At 45.9% G+C, this 26,727-nt stretch overlaps 1 protein-coding gene across 1 annotated transcript in view; it reads right to left on the bottom strand.

Annotated features, from left to right (window-relative positions):
- Window positions 1-1,292: 1,292 nt before the first annotated feature.
- The window catches only part of ccdc180 (coiled-coil domain containing 180), a gene marked incomplete at its 5' end in the record, with an annotated part of 48,888 nt that continues 23,453 nt past the window's right edge, over window positions 1,293-26,727 (bottom strand). The window contains 14 exons of the mRNA XM_085787963.1: window positions 1,293-1,359; window positions 3,935-4,032; window positions 4,529-4,654; window positions 4,891-5,051; window positions 5,206-5,341; window positions 7,410-7,476; window positions 17,677-17,812; window positions 18,643-18,689; window positions 18,806-18,924; window positions 19,991-20,446; window positions 20,714-20,791; window positions 23,908-24,024; window positions 24,656-24,800; window positions 26,027-26,173. Of these exons, the coding sequence (XP_085644089.1) occupies window positions 1,293-1,359; window positions 3,935-4,032; window positions 4,529-4,654; window positions 4,891-5,051; window positions 5,206-5,341; window positions 7,410-7,476; window positions 17,677-17,812; window positions 18,643-18,689; window positions 18,806-18,924; window positions 19,991-20,446; window positions 20,714-20,791; window positions 23,908-24,024; window positions 24,656-24,800; window positions 26,027-26,173 (1,900 nt within the window). The remainder of the gene's footprint in view (window positions 1,360-3,934; window positions 4,033-4,528; window positions 4,655-4,890; window positions 5,052-5,205; window positions 5,342-7,409; window positions 7,477-17,676; window positions 17,813-18,642; window positions 18,690-18,805; window positions 18,925-19,990; window positions 20,447-20,713; window positions 20,792-23,907; window positions 24,025-24,655; window positions 24,801-26,026; window positions 26,174-26,727) is intronic.

Raw genomic sequence — 26,727 nt, 5'->3', positions numbered from 1 at the left:
CTGCTTGTGTGACTGGATACTGAGTTGTAATGTTTACATCAGGCTGAGTTCAACAAATAAGTTTATACTACTGTGATTTAAGTAGTTAAATAATAAGATATAGTTCATATCATATCATATCATATCATGTCATATAATATCGCTGCTCATCAATTGACCCCCCACCCCGTGTGTAAGGACCTTTGCCACCTTGGTCGCAAAAAAAACCCAGGGAAAACCCTGACAACAATGGAGGGAGGTGGAGGAGATGAAGCCGTTAAAGCAGAAGTAAGCGATCCGGTGGTTTTCACTAATGCTGCGTTCCAGGCAGGCTTTTGAAACCGTAAATTACAGCTTCAAGTCACAACTTACGACTTTGTAGCGTTCCAGGCAACCCACTCGTGTTTCTCCGACCTGTTTTACCTGTGAAAGTCACTATAACGGCCACTCGTAACTTCTGACCCGTGAACTCGTACCAGATCGAACTGGTACCACTTCACGGTCGGAAAAACACCAGTTTCCTTGAACGCACCATAACAGTCCTCGTCCCTACGTCACCACATTCACGGCGTTCCTTGGCTGCACACACAGAGAGGACTGCCCCTTTATGCCGTTCTCTCTCCTCATTGGATAAAGGTTGTAGGATACAAGGAAAGTTTTCTCCTGGGCTCAGAGCAGAGCAGAGTGACTGACAGACCCGTGTTTCAGACCAAACACTCTATAGAAGTGATTGCTGTCGGAAGATACAACTATTAAAGACTTAGATTAACACAAATATATCACTTACTTCTGCTTTAAGTCTGAGCTACAGAATAATGTCAGGAATAATGAATAAAAAATAAAAACGGGAGTGGGAGTAATTTTGAGTGGGATGGGATTGGGAGTCATTCTACGGGATTGGGACGGGACGGGAGTGAAAGTCCACTCCTGTGTCATGCTCTAGTGTGTGTGAGTGTGTGTGTGTGTGAGTGTGTGTGTGTGTGTGTGTGTGTGTGTGTGTGTGTGTGTGTGTCTGTGTGTGTGCGTGTGTGTGTATGTGTGTTGTGTATGTGTCTCTGTGTGTGTGTGTGTGTGTGTGTGTGTTACCTCCACAGCTGTGTCTCTCTGCTCTATCACGGCCAGATGTCCCAGAGTGCACCTGGCTGTGGTCAGCGGTGCTGTGGTTGCCGTGGTAACGGCGGACGGGGGGGTCAGATAGGAAACCCCAGACCAGGTCCTGCAGAGAGAAACTGTCAATAAAGATTTATTGAAAAAAAACAAAAAAACCCTGATGACATCATTGTTTCTGACATCACAGCTGTGACATCATCAGGTCACCTGAGTCGTGGTTCAGCTGCTGCGTCGTCGCCAGGGAGCTGGGGGGACGGCGCCCTGGTTTCTATGGAAACAGAGAGAGTGAAAACCGGTTGTTTATTGTTTATTCAGATCCCCATTAGCTGCAGCAAAGCCACAGCTTCTTCTTCTTCCTGGGTCCAACAGCATCAAATATACAGTTGAAAACACAAAACATAAACATTATAAAAATTAAAAACAAAAAAACAAGTGAGCGATATGCTTCACCTAACAAAACAAAAACAGAATAAGTGTTTACATTTCTTAAAGGGATAGTTCACCCTAGAATGATATTTCGCTCATTATCTACTCACCCTCATGTTGACTAAGGGCTGGAAGAAGTTTCAGAGTCCACCGTCCCTTCTCTGAGTTACAGGGGGTCTTGGTGTAGCAGTGCATGTCCATATAACGGTTGTAAAGGGACACCAGAGCTCTTCGTAAAAAAACACACACAAAAAAACATCCAAATACCTCCATGATGCTCGTATGTAATGTCCGTCTTGTGCTGAAGCCCCAAATTGCGTAATTGTCCCGAAAAAAATTAAATAAGTCTATATTTTAAGCTTGTTTGTAGCGGAAGCTTCTCGAAGCTCCTCTTCCTGGTCCGTCCAAATCTCGCGTGATTCGCAGTAACCGCACTGACGCCGGCGCAAATCACGCGAGATTTGGACGGACCAGGAAGAGGAGCTTCGAGAAGCTTCCGCTACAAACAAGCTTAAAATATAGACTTTTTTAAAAAATTTTCGGGACAATTACGCAATTTGGGGCTTCAGCACAAGACGGACATTACATACGAGCAGCATGGAGGTATTTGGATGTTTTTTTGTGTGTGTTTTTTTACGAAGAGCTCTGGTGTCCCTTTGCAACCGTTATATGGACATGCACTGCTACGCCGAGACCCCCTGTAACTCAGAGAAGGGACGGTGGACTCTGAAACTTCTTCCAGCCCTTAGTCCACATGAGGGTGAGTAGATAATGAGCGAAATATCATTCTAGGGTGAACTATCCCTTTAACTGTGCTTCCTTCATTCTTCCTTTTATTAATTGTTCACACACTAATCCTGTTTGATTTCTACATCTCATATATGTATACTGTACATCATTACACATCACACATCATACTTGTATATACATTCATTCTACAGAATATACATTATAATAACACATATATATATACATCGAAATATACTCCATATATAAATATACCATGTTGTCTTACTTTGATAAATGCTGTTTTATTAATAAAATAAAATTTATTGGACGACAGAGACAACTTCCCAAATGAAGCTTCATCACGTCGTCACACGTTGTATCGACGGCGTGTCGCAGCAGAGTGGATTTAGGGCGGAGTTTTCAAAGTCACTCTACACTTCGTTTGACAGTTTTTGCTGCGTTGTTGTGATAGTTTCATTGATTAACCACCAGAGAGAGTGCGTGTATAGATTAGTACCAAAGAGCCACAGTCACATTGAAGGGAAACAGACTGAAGCAAAACTCAACTCAAATGATCAGAAGCCCTTTCCTCTCTCTGGCATTTTGTACTATTGACCTCTGGCTAAGCCCCGCCCCCAAACGCCATGAGCCAATCACAGTGCTCATAGCTAGCCCATACACCGGGACATTCTCTGCTTCCACGTCCATTGAAATGCATTGCAGTTAGTCAGTTTTCATTGGTTTTTATATGTTTTTTCTTGACATTTTAAGTTTAAATGGTCAAACGGTGTTCATGGGGTACATGCAACTCTGACACTAGGTATCCTGAGAGGCCACGGGGGGGATTTTTTTACCTTTTCCCAAACCACATCTCAACCCAGAGAAGTGTCTGCTCTGGATAAAGTTATGCAGTAGACCACAACACCAACTAAACCTGGATAAACTTAACAAGGATGTCTACATCTGCTCTAAGTTAAGTCAACAACGTATTTGAGGCAACATATTGTCAGAGATGTTTAGATGTTAGCCAGTATCACAACTAAGCATAAAGTCCGCTAGCTTAATGCTAACGTATAATGTAAAACTCCATAGACAGGCTAACAGAAGTTAGCCCGTCGCTATCGACAGCCATAGCAGTAAAGCTAAGTGAAGTTTTGGTGACTTCCAGATGATATTTATTAATCTTTCTGTCTCTCCTGTGAAATGTCTCCTACTGTGACAGCTGTTGCCATAGCAACTGTCACCGAGTGTTGACTGTTTGTCCGAGTTGAGTGGAGGGGGCGGGGCCTTGACAAAGGGTCAATTGTCATAACAGTCCCTAGTAGTAGCACAAGCATTTCCCAATTTTCTTCCACATTTTTGTATTTTGTTTATATATTTTTTTATATTTCTATCAATGTTGCATCTCCTTATTAGCCTACATACAGCACGTTATGAAGACACAATCACATTATAACCCAAATGTAACAGAAAAAACAGTCCAAAATCTGGAGATGCACATGGAACCTGAATTGTTAAACATACACAGTTGATGACACCTCGCCCTTTATTGTTACGTGTAAATGCTGTTAAAGGTCGACCAGCAGATGGCGCCGTGTTGAATTGTATCAAACACTTTGAAACACTGAACCATCTCAACACAACTGCTTCAGAAAGCCCCCCCCCCCCCCCAGGTGAGACGTTACCTGCTGCAGGCGTCAGCAGTTTGTCGTCCAGCTGACGGAACAGCTGCTCTGTCAGAGACGCCAGTGATGTCACAAACTCCTCCCCCCGGACTCGCACACACTCCTACACACACACACACACACACACACAGAGAAACACACACACACACACACACACACACACACACACACACACACACACACACACAGAGAAACACACACAGACACACACACAGAGAGACTGAGGGCAGCAGGTCACTAAACTAACGTAATACATTAACAGGAATGATAATGCAAATAGCTGTAGGCTAGCTGTTAGCTTAGCATTAGCACGATTTACATGTGAATAAAATAAACATTTATATAATATTTATAAAATGCACTACAGGAATCTGTGTAAGGACATAATTAACTAAAATCATGAACAGTAACTCAGAAGTGATAATTTCCTAGACACAAGCAGCGGGAGGAAAAAGATACGAGCTGCAGCTGCAAGCAGACGGCCGCTGCAGCGCTGCATTTACACTGTCATGTGACTAGAACTACCTTTCAAAATAAAAGCTTAAATTAAATATAAGGTAATGAGTTACTCCCAAACGCCAGTTGCAGCTGTTCTCTACCTGCAGCTCCAGGTGAGAGCAGCAGACGTCGTCCTCCATCGTCCTCTGTCTGTCCTGTTCTCTCCTCATCACGTCCTGCAGCTCCACGCCGCCCACGCTCGCTCTGAGCCGCCGCACGTTCAGCTCCTGAGGACAGAGGACAGAGGGGCGGAGTCAGACGAGGGGGCGGAGTCAGAGCTCAGCTGGACTCACCTGAGACTCTTGCATACACCGTGACTTTTAATTCTATTTATACGTATGATATTTCTTTTAATGTATAATTTGTCTAAGTATGATGTGTTGAGTGGGATTTCCAGCGTGAGGACAATAAAGGTCTTTTAAGTTTAAGTGTTTTTTAAGTCCTCGTGTCCTCGTGTCCTCACCCTCTCCTCCTCGCTGGCTGTCACCGCCTCCTCCAGCCTCCTCCTGACTCCGCCCACCGCCGCCAGGAGCTCCGCCTCCTGCTGTCGCCCATGGTTACCGATCAGCACCGACGGCAACGAACGCAGCAGCTCGTTAAAGGCAGACAGCTGCTTCACCAGCTCTGAGGTAGAGAGAGACAGACAGGTGGAGGAGAGAGAGACAGACAGGTGGAGGAGAGACAGACAGACAGGTGGAGGAGAGACAGACAGACAGGTGGAGGAGAGACAGACAGACAGGTGGAGGAGAGACAGACAGGTAGAGGACAGGTGTCTCACCCTCTCTGCTGCTGCTCAGGAAGCTGCTGCTCTGCTCTCCGTATCCCAGCAGCCTTTGCTGAACGCTGTCGGCCCATTGGTCCAGAGAGTCAGGAAGCAGCTGGAAGCGGCCGTGGCGCTCGCTGCAGTAGAAGTCCTGAGGGACACACACACCTGTCTCACACCTGTCTCACACACCTGTCACACACAGCTGTCTCACACGCTCGCTGCAGTAGAAGTCCTGAGGGACCAGACTGGGGCTGTCATATTTGAATATTACCCCCCCGCGCGCGCCGCCGCAGCAGCACACGCAGTCATGGTGTTTTATTTTGAAAATTGACCGGATTCTCTCCGTGTTTCATGTTTGACTTCCTGCCCAGCTTGATGCGGTCGCTCGGGGCTCTCGCACAAAATAGACCAGACGCCAAAACGACCGCTGCACGCTGCGGAGCTGCACGCCGCGACACCGCGGCTCTTCTCGGCTCTTCGCGGCTCTTCTCTGCTCTTCGCGGCTCTTCGCGGCTCTTCTCGGCTCTTCTCTGCTCTTCTCGGCTCTTCGCGGCTCTTCTCGACTCTTCTCGGCTCTTCTCGGCTCTTGGCGGCTCTTCTCGGCTCTTGGCGGCTCTTCTCGACTCTTCTCGGCTCTTCTCTGCTCTTCTCGGCTCTTCGCGGCTCTTCTCGACTCTTCTCGGCTCTTGGCGGCTCTTCTCTGCTCTTCTCGGCTCTTCTCGGCTCTTCTCGACTCTTCTCGGCTCTTCTCGGCTCTTCTCGGCTCTTCTCGGCTCTTGGCGGCTCTTCTCGGCTCTTGGCGGCTCTTCTCGACTCTTCTCGGCTCTTCTCTGCTCTTCTCGGCTCTTCGCGGCTCTTCTCGGCTCTTCGCGGCTCTTCTCTGCTCTTCGCGGCTCTTCGCGGCTCTTCTCGGCTCTTCTCTGCTCTTCTCGGCTCTTCGCGGCTCTTCTCGACTCTTCTCGGCTCTTCTCGGCTCTTGGCGGCTCTTCTCGGCTCTTGGCGGCTCTTCTCGACTCTTCTCGGCTCTTCTCTGCTCTTCTCGGCTCTTCGCGGCTCTTCTCGACTCTTCTCGGCTCTTGGCGGCTCTTCTCTGCTCTTCTCGGCTCTTCTCGACTCTTCTCGGCTCTTCTCGGCTCTTGGCGGCTCTTCTCGGCTCTTGGCGGCTCTTCTCGGCTCTTCTCTGCTCTTCTCGGCTCTTGGCGGCTCTTCTCGGCTCTTGGCGGCTCTTCTCTGCTCTTCTCGGCTCTTGGCGGCTCTTCGCGGCTCTTCTCGACTCTTCTCGGCTCTTCTCGGCTCTTGGCGGCTCTTCTCGGCTCTTGGCGGCTCTTCTCGGCTCTTCTCTGCTCTTCTCGGCTCTTGGCGGCTCTTCTCGGCTCTTCTCGGCTCTTGGCGGCTCTTCTCGGCTCTTGGCGGCTCTTGGCGGCTCTTCTCGGCTCTTCTCGACTCTTCTCGGCTCTTCTCGGCTCTTGGCGGCTCTTCTCGGCTCTTCTCTGCTCTTCTCGGCTCTTGGCGGCTCTTCTCTGCTCTTGACGGCTCTTGGCGGCTCTTCTCGGCTCTTCTCTGCTCTTCTCGGCTCTTGGCGGCTCTTCTCTGCTCTTGACGGCTCTTGGCGGCTCTTCTCTGCTCTTCTCGGCTCTTGGCGGCTCTTGGCGGCTCTTCTCTGCTCTTCTCGGCTCTTGACGGCTCTTGGCGGCTCTTCTCGGCTCTTCTCGGCTCTTGACGGCTCTTGGCGGCTCTTCTCGGCTCTTCTCGGCTCTTCTCGGCTCTTGGCGGCTCTTGGCGGCTGTTCTCGGCTCTTGGCGGCTCTTGGCGGCTCTTCTCGGCTCTTCTCGGCTGTTCTCGGCTCTTCTCTGCTCTTCTCGGCTCTTGACGGCTCTTGGCGGCTCTTCTCGGCTCTTCTCGGCTCTTGACGGCTCTTGGCGGCTCTTCTCGGCTCTTCTCGGCTCTTCTCGGCTCTTGGCGGCTCTTGGCGGCTGTTCTCGGCTCTTGGCGGCTCTTGGCGGCTCTTCTCGGCTCTTCTCGGCTCTTGGCGGCTCTTGGCGGCTCTTCTCGGCTCTTGGCGGCTCTTGGCGGCTCTTCTCGGCTCTCGGCTCATTACCGCTCCAGTACGAACTTTTCACCCCACATTCAAACAAATATTTGAATGTCGAATAAAAAGTGACAGCCCTAGACCAGACACACCTGTCTCACACCTGTCTCACACACAGTGTCCTTACCTCTGCAGTGAGCAGCAGGACGTCGTTGGTCGTCCACAGAATCGAGTTCACTGAGGAACTGAAGGAGCTGAAACACATGAGACCACATGAGACCACATGAGACCACGTCAGCTCAACTGGAAGGAAACCACTGGGGTCCTTGTAAAGAAGGCTCAGTCCAGGCTTTTCTTTCCAAGGAAACTTAGATCCTTTGCCATCAGCCCAAGGCTGCTAGGCATCTTCTACCATCCTGGCTAGTGTTTTATTAGGGCCACGGGCAATCGCACCGGGCACTGGTCCCAACAGCTATGAAATAGCTGCAGGGACGAAGCCCGGGCACTACTGTTATTGTGTGGATTTTTTCTTATTAGTGTGAATGCTGGAAGCATTCACACTATTGTTATTCGGTTCGGCCATTTTCTGCCTTTCTTCGTCATGTAACTAGTCCTTCATACTTTGTGCTATTTCAACAATTCAAATATCAAATTGTTCAGCCTTTTCGGGACAGGTGTGCTATGTCTTTTCTCTTTTCAACTATTCATACTTTTTGCAATATTCAACTATTTCTGATTTTTTTTTCCCCATAGAGAATGCATTGGAACAGTCTTGAAACTCTTCAAATCTTCTTACTTCTTTCAGCCTTTAAAGCGTCCACATACTTTCAGCTAGAGACTTCATTCAAATTCTGAGCTGTAGACAAACTTCTAATGTATTCATCCTGTATGTACAACTTTTTCATAGCTTGTACCGTTTTTGAGATAAATCCTTTAAAAGCACATGAGGATTTCTGACAAATTTCACACTTTTCAATGAGTGTGTATGGGGTTGGGTCAGAGTGAGTGACATCATCGTTAGAGTGAGAGGGATCGAAAAAACATTCAGGATTTTTTCTGGATAAATTGCCAGCACGGCCACAAATTAAACTCTAGACACATGATTTCCTCACCGGTTTGTAGCCACACTTGTTGTGTCTCATTTAATGTGTTCAAAACAGCAGACAGACTTACAGAATTGTCTCAGTGAGCCTAATTGTCCAGCTAGACCCGCTCCAGTGGCTCATCCACTTCAATAGAAAAGTAGGAGCTGATTTTTTTAGAAAAGCAGAAATGCCCCCCTTTTCTACCTTGCGACCCTGAGAAAAGTTTTTGCCCTACAAACATTTAATGCACATTGCCTCGCTCAGGAAGGTCTGCTTGCCCAGATGGTCAGATGGCCACATTCTGATTAGAGGTACGGTTCTCTTTTTCTGGGCTGTTTTGGGAAGCTGCTTAGAGCTCAAATCTCTCTGCTCTGCTCTGCTCTGTGTGCAGTTGGTCCAGCTGTAGGGGCCAGCTCGTTATCAAAGTCTATTAATAGAACAGTGCAGCTGCAGCCTGGCCGCTCGTTAAGATGTTTTTAAACACAGCCCCACACACACACATGATAAACTAGACTGACAGAGGATGTCCACGCACAAACACAGGCATCACACTCACACAGACAGACACACACAGACACTCACACACAGTCACACATGCACGCATACACAAACAGATAAACACACAAACACAACACTGTTCCACACAGTAAAATGTAAGCATGGTAGTCGCCATGGTAACTTCTGAGGGCAGGCTGCCAATCAATCAGATCATTAGGGAGAGAGGAGTTTTGTGGCGCTTAAAGGGATAGTTCACCCTAGAATGATATTTCGCTCATTATCTACTCACCCTCATGTTGACTAAGGGCTGGAAGAATTCTCAGAGTCCACCGTCCCTTCTCTGAGTTACAGGGGTCTTGGCGTAGCAGTGCATGTCCATATAACGGTTGCAAAGGGACACCAGAGCTCTTCGTAAAAAAACACACACAAAAAAACATCCTGGTCCGTCCAAATCTCGCGTGATTCGCAGTAACCGCACTGACGCCGGCGCAAATCACGCGAGATTTGGACGGACCAGGAAGAGGAGCTTCGAGAAGCTTCCGCTACAAACAAGCTTAAAATATAGACTTATTTAATTTTTTTCGGGACAATTACGCAATTTGGGGCTTCAGCACAAGACGGACATTACATACGAGCATCATGGAGGTATTTGGATGTTTTTTTGTGTGTGTTTTTTTTACGAAGAGCTCTGGTGTCCCTTTGCAACCGTTATATGGACATGCACTGCTACGCCAAGACCCCTGTAACTCAGAGAAGGGACGGTGGACTCTGAGAATTCTTCCAGCCCTTAGTCAACATGAGGGTGAGTAGATAATGAGCGAAATATCATTCTAGGGTGAACTATCCCTTTAACAGTTTTACTTTCTGCACATGTACACGCAGACAGAGAGACCGTCAGACTCACACACACACACACACACACACACACACACACACACACACACACAGGTTTTCAGCTCAAATTCATCAGGCTCTCAATTATTTTATACTTTTGATGTAAACATCTCCAACAATTTATATTTTTCTCATGAATTTAATTTCAGACGTTTAGTCTTTCCAACTCTATTAATAGTAGTACAATTACAGGTGGAGCCTAGGACATAGGATGCAGCTTTTAACATGTGTCCTATCTATCTATCTATCTATCTATCTATCTATCTATCTATCTATCTATCTATCTATCTATCTATCTATCTATCTATCTATCTATCTATCTATCTATCTATCTATCTATCTATACCCCTCCCTATTTTTTAACCCCTCTGTCTCCTTTCTTTCTTTCTTTCTTTCTTTCTTTCTTTCTTTCTTCTACTTCTACTCTATTTTACGTAACTTTTTATATCCTTCCCTCTCTATCCATCCATCCATCCATCCATCCATCTACCTCTTTCTATCTATCATCCCCCTCTCTCTTTTTCTTCTTTCTTTCTTTCTTTCTTTCTTTCTTTCACTCCATTTCTGTCTTTTTACTTCTCTGTTTGTTTGATTGTTTCTTTCTTTCTTTCTATTCCTTTTCTCTTCCTTTGTTTTTACTCCATTTCTTTCTTTCTTTCTTTCTTTCTTTCTTTCTTTCTTTCTTTCTTTCTTTCTTTCTTTCTTTCACTCCATTTCTGTCTTTTTACTTCTTTGTTTGTTTGATTCTTTCTTTCTTTCTACTCCTTTTCTCTTCCTTTGTTTTTACTCCATTTCTTTCTCTCTTTCTTTCTTTCTTTCTTTCTTTCTTTCTTTCTGTCCTTTTCTTTTTTCTCTCTTGTTTCAATCTTTCTTTCTTTCAACAATTTCTTCAGCTCATTCAGCATTGCTTCCAGCATTCACACCATTTCCATTCTTGGAAATGTTTTTTCTAGTTAGTGTGACTGCTGAAGCAGTCACACTATTGTTCTTCTGTTTGGCCATTTTCTTCCGCCTTTTTACGGTCTTCTTCTAGTCCTTCATACTTTGTGCTATTTCAACAATTCATATATCAAAACGTGCAGCTTTTTTTGAACTTTATCGGCATTACTTTTCTCTTTTTAACTATTTATACTTTTTCAAATATTTAACTTTTTCTGATTTTTTTCAGCTTTATAATGTGTGTGTATTGCGTCTAACGAGCAGAGCCAGAGTGGTGTCAGAGTGGAGAGAGGCAAAAAAACATTCTAGAGTTTTTCTGGCTAAACTGTCAGCATGGCCACAAATTAAACTCTAGACAAATTATTTTCTCCAGTTTTGTAGCCACACTTGTCTTCTGGCTAAAATTCTGGTCAAAAATGCAAAGAGACTTAGATAATAATTTTAAATATTTTTTAAATGCAGCCAGGGAGCTCTCTGCTCTCATCCAGCTCAATGCATTTTTTTCACATCAGCAGGAGAAGGAGCTCAACTTTGTAACTTGCTGTTAAGTGCTTTTTAATTCATTTTAATTCACCAAAAAATAGTCACAGGTCACAAAAAAGTCCTCTCCTTACTTGGTGTGGCTAATGTATACTCATTTATTTTTATTTTAAGCATCATTGAAAAATCTCACATTCATCAAAGTCTCAACCTCTCTTCTTCACAACTCCACTGTAGTGTAGGGGGTAGGGTGGCCGTTTGCCAACCCTAAGGTCACTGGTTCGAATCCAAGGGAAGAACTCTTGTTATGTTATGTTGAATTCTGCTCTCCTCCCCCGCCTTCAATTGGTTACAGGTGTTTGTTATCTCCTTGATTACTCATACCAGTTTGCAGCACATCATCACATTACAATGAATGACAACAGTCTTGAAAGCAGTGTGCTCTCTGTAGCCGAGTGGCAGAGTAAAGGTTTACTGATCATATGGTCATGGGTTCGATTCCTGCCTCAGTCTTTTCACTTCATTGCTTGACTTTTGATTCCAATTATTCAGCTGTCATTGGACAGTCTTTGATTCCTCATAGTATAAAGCTCATTGTAACTCAGGTTATCTGTGGCCATATGGTTAGTGTGTTAGGTGTTGTGCTATTTCAACAATTCATATATCAAAACGTGCAGCTTTTTTTGAACTTTATCGGCATTACTTTTCTCTTTTTAACTATTTATACTTTTTCAAATATTTAACTTTTTCTGCAAATTAAACTCTAGACAAATTATTTTCTCCAGTTTTGTAGCCACACTTGTCTTCTGGCTAAAATTCTGGTCAAAAATGCAAAGAGACTTAGATAATAATTTTAAATATTTTTTAAATGCAGCCAGGGAGCTCTCTGCTCTCATTCAGCCCAATGCTGAGAATTCTCCACAACTCTGTCTGAAACATGCTTATGTCTGTGCTCTCTGTGGCGAAGTGGCAGAGTAAAGGTTTATTGATCATGAGGTCATGGGTTCGATTCCTTACTTTTTTTTTTAAGCAGAAGCCAGTGATCCTCTTATCAAAGGTTTTCTTTACCCCTCACATACTGTCTCAGTCTGTAGCCTAGTGGTTAGCTTGCTGGTCTGGAGACCTGAAGGTTGCTGGTTCAAATCTTGCCTCAACAACAATTATAGTGAATTATTTTCCCAGTCGTCCTCTGTTGACTTCTGATAACTTGCTTCATGTTGAAACTGCTGCTCTCAGCCTGAAATTCACAGAAATTTTCATTCTAAGTCATTCAAGCTTGACTCTCAAGCTTTCTTGATGTTGACAGTGTGCAGATCATTAACAGACAACAGTCTCTGCAACTGTGTGTGCACCGTGGCCTAGAGGCAGAGTGGAAGTCTAATGACCATGAGGTTGTGGGTTCAATTCCGACCTTGGTCAAACATTTGTATGGTGATCACTGCTTGCACTATTTGCTAATTCTGCAACAGCGTTCAGTTGCTATCAGCAGTCACACCATTTCCATTCTTGGAAATGCTTTTTCTAGTTAGTGTGACTGCTGAAGCAGTCACACTATTGTTCTTCTGTTTGGCCATTTTCTTCCGCCTTTTTACGGTCTTCTTCTAGTCCTTCATACTTTGTGCTATTTCAACAATTCATATATCAAAACGTGCAGCTTTTTTTGAACTTTATCGGCATTACTTTTCTCTTTTTAACTCTTTATACTTTTTAAAATATTTAACTTTTTCTGATTTTTTTCAGCTTTATAATGTGTGTGTGTTGCGTCTAACGAGCAGAGCTAGAGTGGTGCTAGAGTGGGGAGAGGCAAAAAAACATTCAGAGTTTTTCTGGCTAAACTGTCAGCATGGCCACAAATTAAACTCTAGACAAATTATTTTCTCCAGTTTTGTAGCCACACTTGTCTTCTGGCTAAAATTCTGGTCAAAAATGCAAAGAGACTTAGATAATAATTTAAAATATTTTTTAAATGCAGCCAGGGAGCTCTCTGCTCTCATACAGCTCAATGCATTTTTTTCACAGCAGCAGGAGAAGGAGCTCAACTTTGTAACTTGCTGTTAAGTGCTTTTTAAATCATTTTAATTCACCAAAAAATAGTCACAGGTCACAAAAAAGTCCTCTTCTTACTTGGTGTGGCTAATTTATACTAATTTCTCTTTATTTTAAGCATCATTGAAAAATCTCACATTCATCAAAGTCTCAACCTCTCTTATTCACAACTCTGTCTGTAGTCCAGTTGGTAAGGTGTCCGCTTGCCAACCCCAAGGTCACTAGTTCGAATCCAGGCTGAGCAATCTTGTTATGTTATGTTGAATTCTGCTCCCCTCCCCCACCCTCAATTGGTTACAGGTGGTCGTTAAGAGACACATTAATTGCTAGTGCCACCATTTGCAGCACATCATCAAATTACAATGGCAACATGCTTTAGTCTGTGCTCTCTGTGGCGAAGTGGCAGAGTAAAGGTTTACTGATCATGAGGTCATGGGTTCGATTCCTGCCTCATTCATGTTGTACTTTCTGCTAGAGACTTCATTCAAATTCTGATTTGTAGACAAACTTCTAATGGCTCATTTATGATGCTTTTATAAAGACCCACTCCCGTGAAAATCGTGTTTTTTGAGCTTTTCACATGTTCCTGTGGCATTTTTCTTGTGTTAGAGCACATATCAGCAGAAAAGGAAGTGCAAAATTGCATTTCTGAGTTTTTCTGCCTTCAAACTGCTGTGAACCAATGGCAGACTCAAACTGGCAGTTTCAGGGAGACTGGAGCTGACGTGTCACAGCTCCAGGGGAGGGCACTAGTGCTACAAGCTGCCGCCCCGTTCTTCATCTGGCTCAGAGGTGAAAGGCTTGGCAGCTCAGTGTACCTGTCAAGGCATAATAGGTATAGCTCACCTGGTAGAGCAGCTATCACTGTGAGCAAGGACTACGCTCCAGTCTGTGATCGAATCCCAGTGTAGAGTTTTACACTAAATGCGCTGAATCTGTAATTATACAATGTCCAGCTGTCAGCAACCGGGGGGCAAAGTCAAAGTCTTCTGACCATGAGATTGTGTGTTCAATTCCTACCTTGGTCAACCATTTGTATGGTCATCACTGCTTGCACTATTTTTACAAAAGTGTCCTCTACTTACTTGTTGTGGTTAATTTCTGCACTTTCCTTACTTTTTTTTTTAAGCAGAAGCCAGTGATCCTCTTATAAAAGGTTTTCTTTGCCCGTCATATACTGTCTCTGTCTGTAGCCTAGTGGTTAGCTTGCTGGTCTGAAGACCTGAAGGTTGCTGGTTCAAATCTTGCCTCAACAACAATTATAGTGAATTATTTTCCCAGTCGTCCTCTGTTGACTTCTGATAACTTGCTTCATGTTGAAACTGCTGCTCTCAGCCTGAAATTCACAGAAATTTTCATTCTAAGTCATTCAAGCTTGACTCTCAAGCTTTCTTGATGTTGACAGTGCAGATCATTAACAGACAACAGTCTCTGCAACTGTGTGTGCACTGTGGCCTAGAGGCAGAGTGGAAGTCTAATGACCATGAGATTGTGGGTTGGATTCCAACCTTGGTCAAACATTTGTATGGTGGTCACTGCTTGCACTATTTGCTAATTCTGCAACAGCGTTCAGCTGCTTTCAGCAGTCACACCATTTCCATTCTTGGAAATGCTTTTTCTAGTTAGTGTGACTGCTGAAGCAGTCACACTATTGTTCTTCTGTTTGGCCATTTTCTTCCGCCTTTTTACGGTCTTCTTCTAGTCCTTCATACTTTGTGCTATTTCAACAATTCATATATCAAAACGTGCAGCTTTTTTTGAACTTTATCGGCATTACTTTTCTCTTTTTAACTATTTATACTTTTTCAAATATTTAACTTTTTCACAAAAAATCTCACATTCATCAAAGTCTCAACCTCTCTTCTTGACAACTCCACTGTAGTGTAGGGGTTAGGGTAGATGCCTGCCAACCCTCAGGTCACTGGTTCGAATCCAAGGGAAGAACTCTTGTTATGTTATGTTGAATTCTGCTCTCCTCCCCCGCCTTCAATTGGTTACAGGTGTTTGTTATCTCCTTGATTACTCATACCAGTTTGCAGCACATCATCACATTACAATGAATGACAACAGTTTTGAAAGCAGTGTGCTCTCTGTAGCCGAGTGGCAGAGTAAAGGTTTAGTGATCATATGGTCATGGGTTCGATTCCTGCCTCAGTCTTTTCACTTCATTGCTTGACTTTTGATTCCAATTATTCAGCTGTCATTGGACAGTCTTTGATTCCTCATAGTATAAAGCTCATTGTAACTCAGGTTCTCTGTGGCCATATGGTTAGTGCTCAGCCTGAAATTCACAGACATTTTCATTCTAAGTCATTCAAGCTTGACTCTCAAGCTTTCTTGATGTTGACAGTGTGCAGATCATTAACAGACAACAGTCTCTGCAACTGTGTGTGCACTGTGGCCTAGAGGCAGAGTGGAAGTCTAATGACCATGAGGATGTGGGTTCGATTCTGACCTTGGTCAAACATTTGTATGGTGATCACAGCTTGCACTATTTGCTAATTCTGCAACAGCGTTCAGTTGCTGTCAGCAGTCACACCATTTCCATTCTTGGAAATGCTTTTTCTAGTTATTTTTCCACTTCCGGCCAACTTTCGGTTCGCTACAAATTATATATCAAAATGTGCGTCCTGATCGGGATCGGTGTGCTATTACTTTTCTCAACAGTGTACGAATTATTCGCGACGTAAGTCGCGATTTACTGCGCAAAATTTTTGCATGTAAGTCAATGGGACGGGCGGGAAAAAAAGAGCGAAAAAGACCAATCATTGGAGTTTAACAAACGTCTACTGCTCAGGCATACTTTCACCTAGAGACTCCATTTAAACTTTAAACAGTAGACACAAGTCTTGTGTATTGTCGTATTACTCCACGTTTTGATAGGTCATATAGTTTTTGATCAATCCCTGATCAATGACCATGATCATTTTTGGAGAAATTATGAGTTTATAATGGGTGTGTATTGGACAGAATGTTCGTGTCAGAGTGCGTGACATCATCGGTTAGAGTGGGAGAGAGTGAAGAAACATTCTGTATTTTTTCTGGATAAACTGTCAGCACGGCCACAATTTACACTCTACACACATAATTTTTTCAGAATTTGTAAGACAAACTTGTTATCTCTCATGTCATGTGCTCAAAATATCAGAGAGACTTACAGAACTTACAGAATCAGCCTCTGAGTGCGGCCACGTCTGTCTCTGCTCCTCATTGAGTCCAATACAAATATTTTCTGAGAGAAGCAGAACGGCCTGATGTTTTAAAACTGCCAGCGTCGCCAAAATATTTACTGTAGAAACACCAAATCGTACCGAAATTTTCATTAAGTCCTTAGAGCAACGTTGATCTGTGTTTTGTTCTGATAGGAGTTACCGTTTTGTCATGCTAAGCCTAATTGTGAGGCCGGTTTAGAGGCAGAAAATGGCTCTTTTTCTCCACGTTTCTGTCTGTCTCAGCCTGCGGGGGCCCCTATCGCCGTGGTAACCTCTTTGATCCTCAGGCCAGAGCTCGTTAACTTCATAAACAATCCACCTGGCGCTCGTTTAAATGTTTATAAACACAGACACAGCTAAATCAGACTGACACAGGATGCAGCTACTAACTAACTATGTGTCAAGTCAGTCACACACACACACACACACACACAGACTCTAGAACCAGCTTCATGTGATTACAGTCACACACACACACACACCTACACACACACCTACACACACACACACACACCTACACACACACACACACACACACACACACACACACACACACACACACAGTTAACCTAATGTGGTTACAGCTCCTCCATATCAGTGCTTATAGAAAGATGATCATGTGTCTGTCTGATCAGCTCTGTCTTGACCTTAAGATCGTGGGTTTGATTCCCATGTTGACAGAGATGGCACAACCCGCAGTAGCTCCCGTGGCCCATTCAAAATTTCCCGAGAGGAAATTTTCTAGTTTTATGTTGTTCTGTGCTGGGGAGGCAGTATATCTATTGACGACAAGAACAGGATTAATAAGATGATAAAGAGGGCTCAGTGATTGGTTTTAACCCAGACAAGCTTGAGGTGATAGTGGAGAAGAGAACAAGGACCAAGTTGAAAACAGTCCTTCTCTACGAAAACCACCCACTCCACAATATATTTAAGGATCTTAAGCTCCTTCAGTGAGCGGTTAGTGATGCCTCGGTGTTCTACTGAACGACTCAGACGCTCCTTTGTTCCTGCAGCAGTCAGATATTTTAACCACAAATAGCGGTTGTCTGTTGCTGTTTTGTTTTTTTTATCCTTGCCTATATTAATATCAATTTAAATCACTTGCTCTGAGCAGCTACTCTGTCCTATGAAGTATCCAATCATGTTGATAAGTTTTGTGCAATGGTATGGAAATGTTTGTATTGTTAAGTGGATGTATGTGTTTTTATTAGGTGGCATAGCAGTTTCCCCTTGGGGATCAATAAAGTTTTCTAATCTAATCTAATGTAATCTAATCAGACCCCCAGACTGGACTCACCGTGTGCTCTGCTCTGGTTTTGGTTTGGGTCCAAACACCTGGAACCTCTTGTCGGTCCTGATGGAGCGGCCGCCCCCCTTCACGGCTCGGACCGACTCAGCTGATCTGAGTGGAGGACGGACCGCTGGACTCTGACCTGCAGATGACATCAACATCATCATCATCATCATCATCATCATCATCATCATCTTCATCTTCATCATCAATTCAATAAGACATGTTAAGTTCAATGATTTTGTACTATTTTGGGTTATGCGCTGTGTACAATTCTTTATTTTGTTGTGATCAGAAATGTAAGTGTACTGATTAATTTCAAATGTCTGTGATCTGATCCTATTGTATTAATGCATATATATATTTTATTTTATTTTATTTTTTTACGGTAAAAGGGGTAGGGGGTATATAAGCTTTGGCTTCAACCTACACCCTTTCGGTTATATAAGCTTGATATACCGAAATAAATAAATTCATTCATTCATTCATTCATTCATTCATTCATATAAGCAGCAATAAGCAACAAGCAGTGACAGACATACAGACAACAGACGTACAGACAAAGCAGCATTGCAGCATCAGAACCACAGCAGTCGGCATTATCAGTTCTAAAAGAGAGGTGTAAAGTAAAAAGGACAGAAGCTTGGCTTGGTACAAAATAAATAAGGAACTTAAAAGATCCTAAGATCAAGGACATTTGATTAAAGAGTAAAAACTGGAGCTACACTTCCTCCACTTAGGAGGCCACCAGCCGGAGGTTGGTCTCAAGCGTGTGTCATTCTTCATTCTGGCTGTTTTGTACAGCACTTTGTCTATAATTTAGTGTGCACTGAACTGTACAGCACTTTGGTCAACTTTGGTTGTTTTTAAACGTGCTTTATAAATGAATTGATTTGATTTGATTTGATTTGATTTGATTTGATTTGATCATCAATAATAACATTCTGGTCTGTGATGGGTGGAGGTGTTTACCAGCTGGTCTTCTGGTCTCTGCTGGAGTCTGCTGGACCAAAGAGAACCTGGAGGAGGAAGAACATCATCATCATCTTCTTCATCTTCTTCATCATCATCATCATCATCATCACCATCATCATCATCATCATCATCTTCATCTTCATCACCACCACCTGTGTACCTGTTGAGGGACTTGATGACGGCGACCACGGCGTCGTCCAGCAGCTCCACTCCGGTCCGGCTGCGCTCCAGGAGACCGGCAGGAGGATCAGACTGGAGCGACCTGGTGACCTCGTCCTCCTGGGGGGGGGGGGTTAGACAGGTTAGACAGGTTAGACTGGTAGACCAGACAGGTGGAGAACTGGTAACCGGGGACAACAGGTGTGGGTGGGACCAGGTCTCAGTAGACCTGGGGCCGTATTCACAAAGAGTCTTAAGCGGCGTTCACACCGGACGCGATAGACACGAATACAATCGCGTCGCTTGGTCATTTTGGATCATTCGCGTCATTCGCTCTAGACGCTCCGCCCGTTCATTTGAAAACCGGTCTCAACCTGCTCTCTTTCCACGTCGATCGTGGCTGATATCACCACCGTTGCTGCACTGTACTACCGCTGTACAAGTCTCAGAAACACTAGAAAACCACCCGCCGTCGTGTCTGGGTTCACTGTGTGTGTGGCAGCGGTGCCACACACAGCTCATATACAATCAGCTTCTCCTTCATGTTGGTCTGAGTGTAAACAACCGTACAGAGAAGTGACGTCGTCGGCTTGAACTCGTTGCTGATTGGATGTCAGGGCGCGATGCCGCCTGAAAAGTTCAATATTTTCAACTTTATTCGCGCCGCTCCAGACGCTCCGCTTCATTCGCCGCCTCCGCCTGCATCGCGTGTCATCGCGCCATTTACATTGGTTTTCAATGTAGAGTTGCTGCTCCATTCGCGTCTATCGCGTCCGGTGTGAACGCCCCTTTAGGGTTAAAAGTAGCTCCTAAGGGCCCAATTTAGGAGCAACTCCTAAAAAAAGTGGGCGTGTCAGTCTTAAATTTAGGACTCCTAGTTTTTTAAAATAAGAGTAATTCACAAAGTATTTTAGGCCTAAAAGTAGCTCCTAAGTCTGGGAGAGCTTAGAAGTCCTCGTTACACAAAGAATGGGAAATGGCTGCAGCCAGGCAAATGTTTTGGAGACAATGGAGGACTGCGAATTGCTGCAGAGGGGGGGGGGGGGGGCAAAAAGTGCCGTTTTGTCTGTGTTTTTTTGTTTTTTGTTTTTTTTGTTACAGCTACAATACAACATTTTTGCTATAAAACGGGAGTAGTGACGGTGACGGACTGTCCAATAGCCTCTAGGCGTCACAGCGGTCGGACCGAGGTGACTGCGACCGCTGCGATGCAGTCACGCTGCTGGGAGCCAGAAATATCTCTGTGAATAGCTTTTAAGAAAGGGGTTACTGCTACGTAATAACCTTTAGTGCGAGTTAGCAGCACTGCTAGCGGTGAGATAAACGGCTTCGTGAACACGGCCCCAGGAGGAACCAGGAGGAACCAGGAGGAACCAGGAGGAACCAGGAGGAACCAGGAGGAACCAGGAGGAACCAGGAGGAACCAGGAGGAACCAGGAGGAACCAGGAGGAACCAAGAGGAACCAGGAGGAACCAGGAGGAACCAGGAGGAACCAGGAGGAACCAGGAGGAACCAGGAGGAACCAGGAGGAACCAGGAGGAACCAGGAGGAACTCACCAGCTGAAAGTCCAGGTAGTGACGACGTCGCTCCAGGTCCTGACTGACGGAGGACAGGACACACAACACCTGGTCTGCACACACCTGCAACTACACACTGTTAGTTCTACTGTGTGTGTGTGTGTGTGTGTGTGTGTGTGTGTGTGTGTGTGTACCTGTGTGTGTGTGTGTGTGTGTGTGTGTGTGTGTGTGTGTGTGTACCTGTGTGTGTGTGTGTGTGTGTGTGTGTGTGTACCTGTGTGTGTGTGTGTGTGTGTGTGTGTGTGTGTGTGTGTCTGTGTCTGTGTGTGTGTGTGTGTGTGTGTGTGTGTGTGTGTGTGTGTGTACCTGTGTGTGTGTGTGTGTGTGTACCTGTGTGTTCTCCATCATCTTTCTAACTTGCTCCAACTTGCTGTTGATCGCTGTCTGTTGCTGGTTACTGAAGGCTGCCTGAGGAGAGACAGACAGACAGACAGACAGGTAGACAGGTAGAGAGACAGACAGGTAGACAGACAGAAAGAAAAAAAAAAACAGACAGACAGACAGACAGGTGGAGAGACAGACAGACAGGTAGAGAGACAGGTGGAGAGACAGACAGGTAGACAGACGGGTGGAGAGACAGACAGACAGGTAGAGAGACAGGTGGAGAGACAGACAGACAGGTAGACAGACAGGTGGAGAGACAGACAGGTGGAGAGACAGACAGACAGACAGACAGAAAGAAAAAAAAAAACAGACAGACAGACAGACAGGTGGAGAGACAGACAGACAGGTAGAGAGACAGGTGGAGAGACAGACAGACAGGTAGAGAGACAGGTGGAGAGACAGACAGGTAGACAGACGGGTGGAGAGACAGACAGACAGGTAGAGAGACAGGTGGAGAGACAGACAGACAGGTAGACAGACAGGTGGAGAGACAGACAGGTGGAGAGACAGACAGACAGACAGACAGACAGACAGACAGGTAGACAGACAGGTGGAGAGACAGACAGACAGGTAGAGAGACAGGTGGAGAGACAGACAGACAGGTAGACAGACAGGTGGAGAGACAGACAGACAGGTAGACAGACAGGTGGAGAGACAGACAGACAGGTAGACAGACAGGTGGAGAGACAGACAGACAGGTAGACAGACAGGTGGAGAGACAGACAGGTGGAGAGACAGACAGACAGACAGACAGACAGACAGACAGACAGACAGACAGGTAGACAGACAGGTGGAGAGACAGACAGACAGACAGACAGACAGACAGACAGACAGACAGACAGACAGACAGACAGACAGACAGGTAGACAGACAGGTGGAGAGACAGACAGACAGGTAGAGAGACAGGTGGAGAGACAGACAGACAGGTAGACAGACAGGTGGAGAGACAGACAGGTGGAGAGACAGACAGACAGACAGACAGAAAGAAAAAAAAAAACAGACAGACAGACAGACAGGTGGAGAGACAGACAGACAGGTAGAGAGACAGGTGGAGAGACAGACAGACAGGTAGAGAGACAGGTGGAGAGACAGACAGGTAGACAGACGGGTGGAGAGACAGACAGACAGGTAGAGAGACAGGTGGAGAGACAGACAGACAGGTAGACAGACAGGTGGAGAGACAGACAGGTGGAGAGACAGACAGACAGACAGACAGACAGACAGACAGGTAGACAGACAGGTGGAGAGACAGACAGACAGGTAGAGAGACAGGTGGAGAGACAGACAGGTAGACAGACGGGTGGAGAGACAGACAGACAGGTAGAGAGACAGGTGGAGAGACAGACAGACAGGTAGACAGACAGGTGGAGAGACAGACAGGTGGAGAGACAGACAGACAGACAGACAGAAAGAAAAAAAAAAACAGACAGACAGACAGACAGGTGGAGAGACAGACAGACAGGTAGAGAGACAGGTGGAGAGACAGACAGACAGGTAGAGAGACAGGTGGAGAGACAGACAGGTAGACAGACGGGTGGAGAGACAGACAGACAGGTAGAGAGACAGGTGGAGAGACAGACAGACAGGTAGACAGACAGGTGGAGAGACAGACAGGTGGAGAGACAGACAGACAGACAGACAGACAGACAGACAGGTAGACAGACAGGTGGAGAGACAGACAGACAGGTAGAGAGACAGGTGGAGAGACAGACAGACAGGTAGACAGACAGGTGGAGAGACAGACAGACAGGTAGACAGACAGGTGGAGAGACAGACAGACAGGTAGACAGACAGGTGGAGAGACAGACAGACAGGTAGACAGACAGGTGGAGAGACAGACAGGTGGAGAGACAGACAGACAGACAGACAGACAGACAGACAGACAGACAGACAGGTAGACAGACAGGTGGAGAGACAGACAGACAGACAGACAGACAGACAGACAGACAGACAGACAGACAGACAGACAGACAGGTAGACAGACAGGTGGAGAGACAGACAGACAGGTAGAGAGACAGGTGGAGAGACAGACAGACAGGTAGACAGACAGGTGGAGAGACAGACAGACAGGTAGACAGACAGGTGGAGAGACAGACAGGTGGAGAGACAGACAGACAGACAGACAGACAGACAGACAGACAGACAGACAGGTAGGCAGACAGGTGGAGAGACAGACAGGTGGAGAGACAGACAGACAGACAGACAGACAGACAGACAGACAGACAGACAGACAGACAGACAGGTAGAGACAGACAGACAGATAGACAGACAGACAGGTAGACAGACAGGTGGAGAGACAGACAGGTAGAGAGACAGGTGGAGAGACAGACAGACAGGTAGAGAGACAGACAGGTGGAGAGACAGACAGACAGACAGACAGACAGACAGACAGGTAGACAGACAGGTGGAGAGACAGACAGGTAGAGAGACAGGTGGAGAGACAGGTGGAGAGACAGACAGACAGGTAGAGAGACAGACAGGTGGAGAGACAGACAGACAGACAGACAGACAGACAGGTGGAGAGACAGACAGGTAGAGAGACAGGTGGAGAGACAGACAGACAGGTAGAGAGACAGACAGGTGGAGAGACAGACAGGTAGACAGACAGGTGGAGAGACAGACAGGTAGACAGACAGGTGGAGAGACAGACAGGTAGAGAGACAGACAGGTGGAGAGACAGACAGGTAGACAGACAGGTGGAGAGACAGACAGACAGACAGACAGACAGACAGGTAGGTAGACAGACAGGTAGACAGACAGACAGACAGACAGACAGACAGACAGACAGACAGACAGACAGACAGACAGACAGACAGACAGACAGACAGACAGACAGACAGGTAGAGAGACAGACAGACAGACAGACAGACAGACAGACAGACAGACAGGTGGAGAGACAGACAGACAGGTAGAGAGACAGACAGGTGGAGAGACAGACAGGTAGACAGACAGGTGGAGAGACAGACAGACAGACAGACAGACAGACAGACAGGTAGGTAGACAGACAGGTAGACAGACAGACAGACAGACAGACAGGTAGACAGACAGACAGACAGACAGACAGACAGACAGACAGACAGACAGACAGACAGACAGACAGACAGACAGACAGACAGACAGACAGAGAGACAGACAGGTACCTGAGCCTTGATGTGAACCTGTGAGCTGCTGATCTCACTCTGTATCTTCTCCATCAACGTGACCTCTGACCTCAGGGAGCAGAGCTTCTCCTCCACCCTCAGAGACTCCTCCTTCACCTGCACAGGAGCACAAGGTTTCACCTGTCCACACCTGTCCACACCTGCCCACACCTGTCCACACCTGTCCACACCTGTCCACACCTGTCCACACCTGTCCACACCTGCCCACACCTGTCCACACCTGTCCACACCTGTCCACACCTGTCCACACCTGTCCACACCTGTCCACACCTGTCCACACCTGCCCACACCTGCCCACACCTGCCCACACCTGCCCACACCTGTCCACACCTGTCCACACCTGTCCACACCTGTCAAAGTTCTCTTTATTGTCCCAGTTGGGAAATTGATTTGCAGCCAGGATGGCATACAACAACATACAACACCAATAAATACACATGAAACACACACACAGAGCAATCAACCTGTGTTAGGAAAAACAGCACAGAACAACAACATAGTGGGCAGAGTCATGAATCTCCAAGTGCAGACAGAGACAAAGTGCATTCAAGTGCATTCAAACGAGGTGAGATAAAACAGACTGTGTGGTCCAGACAGCTGTCAGTGATCTCCCTGTTTAACTCTGTTCAGCATCATGATGCAGAAGGAACAGCTGTCTACAGCACCAGGCTGTGTTGGTCCCTCCAGGACACCGTACCTGTCTGTCTGTCCCTCCAGGACACCGTACCTGTCTCAGGCTGTTGGACTGGAAGCGGTCCAGCTCGGAGCAGACTGTCTCCTCCGTCTCACTGATGTGTCTGGTTTCCTCCGTCAGCCTCCTCTTCAGCTGCTTCACCTCCTGGGGGGCATGCTCCCCCCCCTCGCTGAACAACCTGAGGCAGCAAGCACAGCAGTTACAGGAAGGAATGGGACCCAAGGGGGCAGTTGTGGGTCTGAGACGTGAAGCTGCAATCCCCTCTTCTTCCTCTGGGGGCTGGTGTCAGAAAGCAGCATTCTCCATAGACCCCCATGTTAAAATCACCCACTTTACATCCTCAGTAAACATGTTAAAAGCCTGGTGTCAGAACGTTTTCTGGTCTCAATCGATAGTTTCTACCCCCCCACACTCTGAGGGGGGAGGATTTTCTTTAACTCTACCGTTTTACTGTTATTAGGTTAAAACTCTGGCCAATTAGGGCGCGGAAACGTTGAGTGACAGGTCCGAGCAGCTCCGTGGAGACAGCTGCTTCGAGGCCAGTGGGCGGGTTCTCAGCCGGCCAATCCAACATGGAGCTGTTTGGAGTCACAAAAACAACTCCCCAAAACCAATGGGGGACGTCACGGATGCTACGGCCATGTTTTTTACAGTCTATGATGGGACCGGACGAACATCACAACATGTAACAACATGTAACAACATGTTCACATGTGACACTGAAGCCACCAGGGGAGTTTCTGTCCCTGGTCCCACCGACTGATTCAGAGCACTGAACAATAACACTCCTGTTCAAGTGTAGTTATATGTTATATATATATATATTTGTTATAAAACGTAAAGGTGAAATCCTGCGATCTGATTGGTTGTTAACCGTGGTATAATGAGCAGTTACCACGGCTACTATTCTAAAGCCTTATCACAGCGTAGGCTATCACTCCGCCTCAGGCACGTATGACTGGTATGAATGGAAGTTGTTGTCATGTATCCATGACAACGGACTGTTGCAGTCCGTAGCAACAGACAGTTGATGTTTTTAGGATGTTAAAAATGTAGTAAAGTAGTGTAATTGACATGTTGAAGGTGAACTTTGACCTCCAGAGGGTTAACAATGGTAGAGGGGACTGAGCAGTGACAGAGCTACTTGGAGCTAACGTCTGGACAGCTGGGAACAGAAAACTACATGTCCTCTTTCATATTGTCATTATTGGTAACCGTTTTATAAAAGCTATATATCACTCCAGTCCTCCAGGTGGTCTCTGCTCATTATACCACTCTAAGGGGGAACAACGCCCCTTAGCCCTTCTCTGGTAAAGTAACTAGTAACTAGTAACTAGTTACTAGTTACTATAGTTACTAGTAACTAGTAACTAGTAACTATAGTAACTAGTAGGTGTTAGTTACCTGAAGGAGGAGAGCAGCTGGGCCGTGCTGCTCCTCAGACCGTCCATGCGGAGCTGCAGCGTCTGTCTGAAGCTGCTCTCACTGCTCTGGTTCAGTCTGATGTGCTGGTCCAGCTGCTGCTGCAGGTTGCAGCTCACCGCCTGCAGCCTGGGGGGGGGGTAAAGTTTAGTTTTAGTAAAAAAAAATGTTACTTACTTTTTTTTTTTTTTTGCGAGCGAGTGTGATGGCGCCGCCACCGAGTAAACCGTAAACGCCCATCCCAAATAAACGCCGGGTCAAACATTGTTTTTCTGGTTGCCAAAAATATTCTATGCAAATATAGCCTCTCTAAACACAAACAGATAACCAGAAACGGATTGAAATTGAAAGGGGTCTCGAGACATTGAAGACGGCCGAGGACCGACGAGACGCGTGTACGCGGAAACAATTGCACAGTGTACACGACAGGGCTCCAGACTGCGACTAAAATTTGAGACAGTGAGAGTAAATTTTTTATCTACTCGCGCATGTACGACCAGTAAATTTGCCGATTTTTTTTTTTAATGACCACTGTGATTTTTGGGCCGTGAAGGTGGGGGGGGGTCTTGACGAGTTTGATGCCAAGGAGTCGGTGCACATGTGACTCAGTCAGGGTCAACAGACAAGGAGGCCTGCAGGCACATGCCCCAAGAGGGGGGGGGTGGTTCTAGGATGAGTTTACC

This window comes from Trachurus japonicus, chromosome 9 (assembly GCF_045865225.1).
Source record: "Trachurus japonicus isolate A0001 chromosome 9, Traja_1.0".
NCBI classification, from domain to species: Eukaryota; Metazoa; Chordata; class Actinopteri; order Carangiformes; family Carangidae; genus Trachurus; species Trachurus japonicus.
The sequence above is the reverse complement of the archived record's forward strand: the minus strand, read 5'-3'. Positions and strand labels throughout refer to the sequence as shown.